The sequence below is a fragment of the Alligator sinensis genome, unplaced genomic scaffold (assembly GCF_000455745.1).
Source record: "Alligator sinensis unplaced genomic scaffold, ASM45574v1 scaffold1352_1, whole genome shotgun sequence".
Classification (NCBI taxonomy): domain Eukaryota; kingdom Metazoa; phylum Chordata; order Crocodylia; family Alligatoridae; genus Alligator; species Alligator sinensis.
Genome location: NW_005843148.1, coordinates 269,962 through 280,630, shown reverse-complemented (window position 1 = coordinate 280,630; position 10,669 = coordinate 269,962). Strand labels below are relative to the sequence as shown.

The 10,669-nt window shown below is 51.7% G+C and overlaps 1 protein-coding gene across 1 annotated transcript in view; it reads left to right on the top strand.

Moving 5' to 3' along the window:
* The window catches only part of HYOU1 (hypoxia up-regulated 1), a 23,895-nt gene that overhangs the window by 10,723 nt on the left and 2,503 nt on the right, over positions 1 to 10,669 (top strand). Inside the window, exons 9-23 of the mRNA XM_025194031.1 lie at positions 415 to 549; positions 1,398 to 1,480; positions 1,580 to 1,712; positions 1,996 to 2,183; positions 2,913 to 3,051; positions 3,152 to 3,212; positions 3,986 to 4,068; positions 4,634 to 4,828; positions 5,555 to 5,754; positions 6,459 to 6,546; positions 7,082 to 7,204; positions 7,573 to 7,706; positions 8,228 to 8,312; positions 8,747 to 8,999; positions 9,945 to 10,028. Coding sequence (XP_025049816.1) covers positions 415 to 549; positions 1,398 to 1,480; positions 1,580 to 1,712; positions 1,996 to 2,183; positions 2,913 to 3,051; positions 3,152 to 3,212; positions 3,986 to 4,068; positions 4,634 to 4,828; positions 5,555 to 5,754; positions 6,459 to 6,546; positions 7,082 to 7,204; positions 7,573 to 7,706; positions 8,228 to 8,312; positions 8,747 to 8,999; positions 9,945 to 10,028 — 1,984 coding nt within the window. The remainder of the gene's footprint in view (positions 1 to 414; positions 550 to 1,397; positions 1,481 to 1,579; positions 1,713 to 1,995; positions 2,184 to 2,912; positions 3,052 to 3,151; positions 3,213 to 3,985; positions 4,069 to 4,633; positions 4,829 to 5,554; positions 5,755 to 6,458; positions 6,547 to 7,081; positions 7,205 to 7,572; positions 7,707 to 8,227; positions 8,313 to 8,746; positions 9,000 to 9,944; positions 10,029 to 10,669) is intronic.

Sequence of the window (10,669 nt, the reverse complement as noted above, 5' to 3'; positions counted from 1 at the left end):
TTTCCCTCTGCTCTGTGAAGACAATGGAAAGCCCCAGCCCCAGCTCAGGGGATGCCAAAGTTAACGGAAATGCAATGGAAGTGGCTCAGAAGGGCGGTAGGGTTGGGTGGGAGCTTGGGTTAGTGACATCCCATTCATGTTCTTGCTGTTTTAAGAACTTAGATCTTGGTTGGGGTGAGGGAGGTCTGCTCCTGCATGGCTAACCAATGCATGGGATTGGACACTATTCTGTCCCAGGCACTGCACCACGTGTCCTTCCTGTATACAGAGAGATGGGATGGCATTGGTTGTGTTCCTGAGATCAGCGGTGGCATTGGGACACCTCAGCACCTGAGCAGGAGTTGGAACAAGACATGGGTTAGAAGGTGGTAGTAACACTGCGTGTTGAATTTTTCTTTCTGGCCTGCTGACTAGGTCGAGGGGCTCCTGGATGATGTTGACTTCAAGGCCAAGGTTTCCAGGCAGGAGTTTGAAGACTTGTGCTCTGATTTGTTCCAGCGGGTCCCTGGGCCCGTGCTGCAGGCACTGAGCAGTGCAGAGATGAATCTGGTAGGTCCTGTGGTGGTCCCTGGCATTGAGGGGCTGCTCCTCACAAGTGCTACCGTTTGAGTGTGGTCTAGCTGACAGGACACTGTGGTCTGCTGACAGTTGCAGGCTCCTACTTGTCTAAAGGAGAGGCCCAAGGATGGTGATGCAGAAGGAGAAGATGTCTGCTGCTTTGTTCAGCAGCTATTTGTGGTCCCCCTCTGCACTGCACTGGCTGCCCATAAACCAAAGACTCGTGCTTGTGTTGCTGTTTCTTTTTAAAAGCCCTTAAACTTGGCTTGAGTGACTCAAACACCAGCCTCTCCTACATCTCTGACATTGGCCCAGTTCCCTGCTCCAGCACTTGCTCCAAACTGACTAGGTAGAGGAGTACCCCTGTCTCGGTGCCCCTGTGGGGCCTGGGCCTGTTCCTGATCATGGCTATGTCCCAGTGTAGTGCACACATTGGAGGTGCCTTTATATTCTAGAGTTACTTCTGGCTGTCTTGAGGAGGCAGCACAAGGCCTTTGGGGTCAAAGTCTTACAACCTTGGCTTTTACCTCTTCCTATCTGGCTGCCTCTTCTGACCTGGAGCCTGGTCTGGCTTTGATTTCTTTGCTGAATGTGCTGCCTTGGAGAGTGCTTTGTAACCTGTCCCTATACAGCAATCACTTTCTCAGGCCCAGCTTTTGTAGGCACTACCCCAGGAACGACATTGGTATTGGGCTCCTTGCCCTTTGAAACTGGGGGAAATGGCGTGACTGCAGAGTGCTGTAGAAATGGCAGGGGTGGGGAAAGGGGAGAAAGAAGCAGTAGACTTGTTTTTGCAAAGGTGCATTCTTAGCACAGCCTGGTTGTTTCCAAACTCCTAGGACGAAGTTGATCAGGTGATTCTGGTGGGAGGTGCCACCCGTGTCCCCAAAGTGCAAGAGATTTTACTGAAAGCTGTGGGCAAGTAAGTGTGTGCATCAAGGGGGCAGCCTGCCCCCAGCTCCCACCAACCTCCTGTTTGTGTCGGTGGCAGAAGTTTACATCTCTCTTCCCTTGGCTTCAGGGAAGAGCTGGGGAAGAACATCAATGCTGATGAGGCAGCTGCGATGGGTGCAGTCTACCAGGCAGCAGCTCTGAGCAAGGCCTTCAAGGTCAAGCCCTTCCTAGTACGGGATGCAGCTACTTTCCCCATCCAGGTAAGCCCAGGTCTCTCCTCTCCTGGGAGGGGGCGTCATGGGGCAGCAAGGGATGGGTTTTCAGGTGAGCCGTGGAACCTCATGTGGCAGGGAGGGGATAAGAAAGACGTGGCGGTTTCGCTGCAGAGGGAGAGGGATACCACATGCAGGAAGGGGGCCTTGTGCTGTAGGACACAACAAAGTGACACAGTATTTAGAAACATGTTAAACCCCCTTTGTAGGAGACGTCACGAAGGGAAGTGTTGCCATTGGCATCTGATGCTTTCCCTTGCCTGTTCTGCAGGTGGAGTTCACCCGGGAGGTTGAGGAGGAGGACAAGTCCAAGAGCTTGAAGCACAACAAGCGGATCCTGTTCCAGCGCATGGCCTCGTACCCACAGCGTAAGGTTATCACATTCAACCGCTACACGGATGACTTCGAGTTCTACGTTAACTATGGGGACCTGTCTTTCCTGAGCCAGGATGACCTACGGTGAGCATGAGCGAGCAGCTGCTCAGACTCAGCCAGAGAAGTTCAGCTGCAGCTGCATGGCCGCTGTTTTTGCTACAGCAGCAGGACAGAACTGATTTGAGCACGCCAGGGTGTGCACAGCATTTGCACTGCAGCTCTGAGCGGTCTCCCCTTGTGCCAGGATGCTTCATTAGAGACTGAGGTTTGGATGGATGTTAAGAGGGGAACCTCTACCTAGAGACTGAGCTCTGCTCTTCCCATAGAGCCAGTAGCCCCAGGTCACAACTGAGAGCAACAGGGAGATAATTGGTTGCCAGTTTTTGCGGCTACTCGTGGGATAGAGGGAAGGTTCTGAGCACTTGATCCCTTTCCCCCAGCACACAGCAAGGGCTGCCTCTACAGGCTGTCCCTGCTTCCTTGGCTTGCTTACTGAGCCCAGGACACCATGGAGAAGTGCTTGGCTTTATCTGGTCTGTTGGAGCAGGTCCCGTCTGTCAGAGGGGAGCATAAAGGAATAAGTGCCACACTGTAGATGTTGGCATGGCTACACTCTGGCTAATGTGGCTGGCGTGTGGGGCTGTAAATGGAGTACAGCCATCAAAAGCCCTGGAGTGAGTGGGGGAGGAGCTGGTATGGAGCTGTGGGCAGCCACCCCTCGTCCCCTCTTCAGCTCAGCCTGTTAATGCTCGGGCCTTTTTCCTTCCTCTTGCTGTTGCCCTGGTTTCTCTTTCCACCCTCCCCCCCTCCCAGTATCTTTGGGTCCCTGAATCTCACCACTGTGCGGCTGAGAGGAGTCGGGGACAGTTTCAGGAAGCACTCGGACTACGAGTCCAAAGGCATCAAAGCTCACTTCAACATGGATGAGAGCGGAGTGCTCAGCCTTGACCGGGTAAGCACCAGCCTGCTGTCCAAGCCCCTGGGCCCAACCCTGTGTGGGCTGCCAGAGGTTTCTGTTGTCATCATGGCCATTGTTGTGTCTTCCCTCCCAGGTGGAGTCTGTGTTTGAGGCTGTGGTTGAGGACAAGCCAGAGGAGGAGTCAACCTTAACAAGTAAGCACTGAACCCCTCACACTTGCTATTCAGGCAGGTGCTTCCCTGTAACTAGGATCCCTGCCTACCTGGAAGGGCTGAGTTCCTGGGGAGCTGAGGACAACTTGCAGCAGCAAAGTAACTTGTGATTCTGAGCAAGTGCTGCTGGTACTGCTCCGTGTGCACCTGAGCATTTCTCAGTATTGTACCACAGCGAGTGGAGCATATGTGTAGCATGAGGGAGATGCGTTTGCTCAGCCAGAGCCACCAATGCAAAAGGAAACACAGCTTTTAGCTGCGTCTCGAGTGGGAGTCCTGCCTGCCTGTTTGGTGCTTCAGTACTCTGTCCCGGCCATCGGGCTGTATTTTGTACTGACTGGATGTTTCCTGTTGTACTAGGTCTGGGGCTGGGGCTGGCGCTGAGAGTTATGCCTAATGTTAGGGTGTCTGGGCGGGCAGCCAGGGCAGTAACAAGTGGGAATGGTCATTGCAGCTTTGAAGAGGAAAAGTCCAGGCTATGTTGTAGCAGAAACAAGGGTCCCATTCTGCAAACAAGCGGTTGTGGCACTGGGGACAGCTAGCAGGGAGGGGTGGGAGTCATTGCTCTACAACTTGTCCCTTCGGTATCTGTGGAGGTTGGGGAGGCACTTTGCAGAATCAGCCCATCAGTTCTAAAGCCCAGGAGACAGTTTTGCAGTGTTGCTGAACTGGACTGATGCACCCCACCCCCCCTCGCAGACCAAAGGTTACCAGGCTGAGTCAGACATGACTTTCGGGTCTTTCTCCTCCACCAGAGCTTGGAAACACAATCTCCAGCCTGTTTGGAGGAGGAGGCCCGACTTTGGAAACGGGAGAGAACCTGACGGAGACTGTTCAGGTAAGAGACTGCCTCTCCACTGGAGCTGGAGGTGGCACAGGTGCTAGCCAGAGGCGGCAGTGGTAAAATGTGGAGCAAGGAAGGGAATGGTTCTCAGATGTCAGGATTAAAAGCACCTGCTGCAGGAGCTCACATCTGTCTGTCAGCTGGATGCTACAGATACAATAAATGCATACCAGTCACCTCCTGCTGCTAATCCCTGCATCCTGCCCTCCAGCCCAGGGACTAGGGCTGAACATAGCTGCTTTGCAGCCCCTGCTGTAATGCTGGAGAAACATCTTTATGGCAGGTCTGTTACTTCCAGACCCCATGTTGTCCTTGCAGGTGCCTAGGCTGCTGGGCCTGATGGCTCGTTGTTGCCCATAGGAAGCTCAGTCCTCCTAGTGAGGCCAGAGAACTGAGCCATAGGTGGCAATTCCATACTGATGTGGGTGAACTTCTCCAAAGTTTCTGCCCTGCCTGATCCCCACTTTGCAGCTGGTGCTCCCCTCAAGACCAGTCCACTCTGAAGCACCTACATACGGTTTCCATATGAAAACTTTGCATCTTCCTCCCTGTTCCCCAGGAGGATGAGGAGAACCAGGTGGAAACAGCCAAGGAGGAGAAACAGGGCCAAGAGAATGGAGCAGAGGCTGCCAGCAAGGAGCAAGGGGAAGAAAAGCAGCAACCGCCAGAGTCATCAACACAAGATAAAACCGGGGCTGCCGCTACAGAGGCCGATGCGCAGGAGAAGGGTGAAGGGGAGAAGCCCAAGGATCAGGTGAGTAGCTGACTTGGCAAAGGAAGACTTGTTGAATAGTGCCTCTGAGCTGGTGCACCTATGGGCTAGAATCTGCACATACATAAGCGGTTCTGCCCCATGTGCTCTGGCTCGGCACCACAGCCTTGTTTCCTGCTTGACATCTTTGAGAACCAGTCCCTGGCTTCTCTGCCCTTCAGGGGCACGGAGGAGGAAGCAGCCTTCTCGCTTAGTGTTTGTGAGAGATGGAAAATTCCTGCCCCTTGTTGATGTTTGTTCGGCAAAGATGCCTGTCCCTTTGCAGGTGTCAGTATTGCTTTCTGCCCTTGCTGCTCAGATTCACAGCCAATCTCCTCTCTCCTTCCCAGGCTTCATTCTGGCCCTCACCATGTCTCCCTCCCTCCCCATGTTTGCCTGTTGGCTGTCAAGAGAACAGGCTGAATAAAAACGGAAACTTGAGGGAAGTTGGCTAATTCAGGGTAAAATACAACCTTACTTAAAAGCACAGCCTTTTTGCTGACAAAGACAAGGCTTCTAAGGGCTGGTTTGCATCAGTGTTTGTGAAGCACTGAACGGCACTGTAGGTTTGCATTGCAAGTGCAGGGACACACAGATGGTCTGTGGACCCTTGACCTTCAATAGTTTGCATCAGGTTGTTGGCTGTTGCTTTTGAAAGCATACCTGGCAAGGTAGAGGGTGCTGCATGTTTGTGCCTATATACTTTGGAGTTGCTTCTTTCCAATGCAGGATCCCAAAGAAAAGGAAGAGTCCAAGAAAGAGGAGGAATTGCCCAAAAGTCCTAGTGATGGTGCAGCCACTAAATTAGAGGAGGAAAAGAAACCCAAAGCTCCCAAGAAGCAGAAGCTGGTGGATGAGATAACCATAGAACTTGATGTCAATGATGTGCTTGACCTTCTGGAGGATGAGCTGAAGAGCTCAGCAAAGAAGTGAGTTTGACGGGCGCATGGCTGAAGGGAGGGACAGCTATAGGAGCAGGCTGGCCTGGGACTAGGGAGCCAGAGCAAGTAATGAATTTTACAGCATGTGACTCAGTGAGATGAGCTGATGGCCAGAGAAAAAGGCCCGCTCCTCCTGGCCTCAGATGCATCTACTTACGCTAGATGTTGTCAGTCCTTGTTCCTCCTTTCCTGGGGCAAGGGAAGTACCAGCTCTGGACTGGGGTGGCAGTGAGGGGCTGGGGGTCTGATAGGTACTGATCTCTGGAGCTGGCTTGGGGCTGTCCCTTGTCCTCTTCGGGTCTTCCGAGGGAGCTTCTGTGGCTTGGAGCCTCAGACCAGGGCAGTGAGAGAGATTACTTCAATTGCTCTCGCTGCTGCATATGAAACTGCACTTGAGGACTGCATTTAAATCACTCCCATCCTCCACACAGGGGTCCTCCTTCCTGCCCTTGCAATCAGGGAAGCTTTTGATGTCAAAGGTGGTGGGAGGGGCACGGATCTGGAACTGAGAGAAACCACTCCTGTCCTCTCACCTCTGAGCTTGGATCCCCATAATGTCTGTGCATCTACCCTGGCTCTGGCTATGTGAGAGGTGCCACCCCCTTTCACAGTCCTTGGCAGCACAGGGAACATGACCAGCACAAGGAAGATGATGCCGCTTTTTGCTTATGTCTGGCTTCATCACATTTCAGACTCCAGGACCTGACAACCAGAGACTTGGAGAAGCACGAGAGGGAGAAGTCAGCCAATAGCTTGGAGTCCTTCGTCTTTGAGACCCAGGTAAGAGTGAGATGGGCTGCAAAGCAGGTGGGAATGGCTGCAGGTGGCAGGGCTGAGCTAGCTGCAGAGAGCTGCATTTGCTCATGCGTGGGGGAAATCTCTTTGGAGGATTGAGATTCTGTCCACCAGCGGTGTTAACTTGCCCAGTCCTATGTGGAGTTCGGAGCCTGCTGAGGTAGGAGGAATCATGTCAGGAGTTAGTCTGTGTGCTTAAAAAACCCCTTTGCCTTTGTAAAGCTCCTTCCCTGCCTTGCCTTATCTCTGTTGTGCTGTCACTGGGAAGAAACCAGTCAGATAAGAACACTGGGGTAGGTGCACACTGCTGTTGCTCCTACTGTTGGCCCATCCTACCACTGCTGGCTTGAGTTGGAAGCGAGATTGGGGGCTGAACTAGGGTCTCCTGCTTAATAGCACCTGGGAGCATCCTGGTCCTTGCAGTGCTAGTGTACGGCACCCAGAGTGCAAATGCAACAGTTTTGTGTGTGTTCCTTTTACTCAGCAGTTCACAGACAACACTTTTGCTTTGTCTTCTCAGGACAAGCTTTTCCAAGAGGAATATCAGTTTGTGTCAACAGAGGAGCAGAGAGAAGAAATCTCCAGAAAGCTAAGTGAAGCCTCCAACTGGATGGAGGAGGAAGGGTATGCAGCTACAACCAAGGTATTGCTGCAGTGTGTGGGAAATAGGCTTAGGTTCCCTCAGTCTGGAAGAGCAAGGGTTGATCCAGAGATGCTAACATGCTGTTGGGATGGCTTTTGGGATGTCCTGGCACTTGGGAGCTCTTGTATTCATTTTGCCCAGCATTGAGTTGCACTAGGACTAGCTCTACCAGTGCTATTTCTGTCATGCTGAATCCAGCAGGTCACAGCTCTCTCTGCAGGCACAATGTCTGTGTCGCTCCTGCTTGACACAGTGCTCTTGCATTCACTGGAGTACCCAGGCAGAACTCCTGCAGTTCAGGCTTCTGTGATTTCTGGATGTCTCCAGATGCCTGATGAGATTTGTTCCTGTCTTGGTTTCACTTGCAGGAACTGAAGGAGAAGCTTATAGAGCTGAAGAAACTTTGTAAGGGCCTTTTCTTCCGTGTGGAGGAAAGGAAGAAGTGGCCTGACCGCCTGGCTGCCCTGGAGAGCCTGCTCAACCACTCCAGCATCTTTCTCAAGTAAGAGTGAGATAAGTGCTGAGACTATTTGATTGGCTGAATTAAATGGAATCTGGTCCCGAGCTGCTGAAAGCACAGAAGGAAAGGGATTGAAGGGTGGTGCTTGGAGGATATGCTAACAGAACTGCACCTTGGACCAAGGATGACGTCCTTGTACATCCTGTAACGCACGCATCTTCTCGGGTGGGCCAGGACTGCCCACACACCTTGGCTCCTCCAGCCTAGGCTTCCTGTCTCTTAGTAAGCCTATCTCTGTCATGATCACACCTGGAGCCTTTTGTCTCCCCTTTCAACCCGGTAGCTTTTCATCACCACTGAATGTGAGGTGGGGATTCTTTATCCCATTCCCAGTACCCTGAGATGGAGCTGGGTGTCAGTTATGTTATATAAAGTCAGCAGTAAGATCCAGATAAAGTGGTCAGCTTGCGCGCTGGATTCTGTAGAGGTTTCAGACACTGTTGATGTGAATGTCTACCTTGCATGGCCAGAGTAATAGATGCTGCTTTGTTCTTGTCTTTGAGGGGAGCCCGAATGATTCCTGAGCCTGATCAGATATTCACAGAAGTGGAGCTGAGTACCCTAGAGAAGGCTATTAATGAAACAACGGTAAGGAAAAAGGCCAGGGCGGTCTTGGTTACGTAGAACGTGTTCAGTGTGAGCAATTGGCTTTGTTCTCATGTGGGGATGGGGAGCATCGTGCGTATCGCATACTCATGTCAGCAAACCATTTCTCCCTTGTGCTTCTCAGCCCCTAGCTTTTCACCTTGTACAAATGCAGTGTTTGGAGATGTTTATCCGTATGCAGTATGGGAGGGCTGGTGCTTCCCCAGTAACTAGCATGTGAATAGTTTTCAGAGCAGCCTTGGGATTTCTTGATCTTTGTTGCAAAGAGGATGGAGAAAGTACAGGAGGTTGCAGTGTTGACTGTGGTCAGTTAGCATGTTCAAATGGTGTGGGTGAGACCATTTTAACGCTGCTTCTCGGCACCAAGAAGTGGTGGTGTGCTTAAGGGAAAGTAGTGACACTGCTTTCTTTTGAAGATCTGGAAAAATGAGACCCTGGCAGAACAGAATAAACTTCCTCCCACCGAGCGGCCAGTCCTGCTGTCCAAGGACATAGAGCTGAAGATTGGTGCCTTGGACAGAGAAGTGCAGTACCTTCTGAATAAGGCAAAGTTTGCAAAACCCAGACCCAGGAAGGAAAAGAATGCCACTAAAACTGACTCAGGCAAGAATTCCACGTCTCCCCCTGAGAGTGAGGGGATCATCCCTCCCAAGGAGGAGAAACGGGAAGGTGAGAGGAGCACTCGAGTGGTGGGTACCCCTGTGGGCATCTTCTGCCTTTAACTGCCGGTTGTAAAGTAGCTTCGAGTAGTCTGCACACAGCTGAGGAGACCAGCAGTGAAGCCTTTGGTACATCAGGAAGGAATATTGGTTCTCCAAATAATTGGGGATTGCAGGAAAAATGGGTGAAGCCTAATGCAGCCCTGGTACTATGGAAGCTAGGGTGTAGAATCCTTTCAGTGAAGGGCTGGGTGCAGGAGATAGTGTCTCTCCAACACCCACTCAGTCTCTGGTACGTGTCATCAGGCCTGGCCTTCCATACTGAAGAGGTGCCGCCTTGCTCTGGGTACCTGGGGCTTCCTGGAGGTTGCTCCTATTCTCTGCCTGGGTTCAGACTTCCTCGGTGGTTCTATGTGGAACATTAAGCATGTAGCTGACAACTCCCCTAGTTTTAACCATCAAAGGCGAAGTGCCTTATCCCTCTGGCGCTCCCCCCTGCTGTGCTGCAGGCAGACATCCCTGCGCAAGGTCTGGCTCCTTTATTGGGATGGGTCTAATTCAGAGCCCTTTGGTTACAACCCCTGGGATATCCTCCTGCACTGGCTGCTAGCCTGTTCAAATGCCTTGCCTTATTCTAACTGCCCCTTGGTCCTTTCTGCTGTCACTGGTCCCTGCCAGACTCTTCCCTCTTTCTGCTTGGTGGTGGTGGCTATTCTTATGCCCTTACGTTTCCCACAGAGGAACCTCTGCAGTAGGTTTACCCTTTGGCCATCTCAGGTCTACTCTGCATGTTGACTAGTAATCTGCTGATGGGCTGCTGTTGGTCCACTTAGTCTCCACTGGCAAGTTGCTCTCATTTCATCTCCTATAGTAGAGCTGAAGAAAATCTGGGGCTTGAAATACCTGCTGTGGTTGCGATTTACCTTTCACTGTTTTCTGTCCCCCCATGATGCAGGTAAACCAGAGGATGCTAGTCCGGTCAAAGAACCTCCTACATCTGAGAGAGAAGCAGCAGGTGACGAGTTGGGACCAGATACAGGTAGGGGTATGTTTGTGTGAGGACCAGAACCTTAGCGACTGTGAAATGCAAGTAAGCCAGTGAGTGTGACGGGCCCTCTGGCTGCTGCAAGTGAATTGGTAACGTGGCCGTCCTGCAGACCAGCAACCAGTAAGTGTTTGGGGCTGGAATTGCAGTTATGACTTCATCGGCCCTGGAAAAATAGTTGAGAGAGGGGAGCTGAGTATAACACTTGGAGCACAGACCCACGCAAAAACAGGTGTCACTGACTGGAAACCCTGGGCACTCTCATTAGCCCAGCTGCAGGGTTACATTCTCTTCAGTACTTTCAGCTGTGTCCTGGCCACTGTTTGGTCATGTAATGCTTGGTAAGATGGAGTACTGGCCTGATCTGATGTCACAACTATTTTCCTGTAAAATGTGGGTGGTAGCTGGAACAAAACTTGGGAGGTCTGTGCTTGGGACACTGTCAGGTGAAACTTGGCCCAGTTTTTAAATGGTACAAGAACACTCTTACAATCTAACCAATAGCGGTCTCTCTTTACAGCTGCTATATTGTGGTGGTAAGGGGTGGGGAGACCTTAGTTGTACCCTGCAATGTGTGGAAGCTAAATGGTGAAGAACTGCTCTAGTTCATGAGAGCCTGCAAGGAAACTAATCTT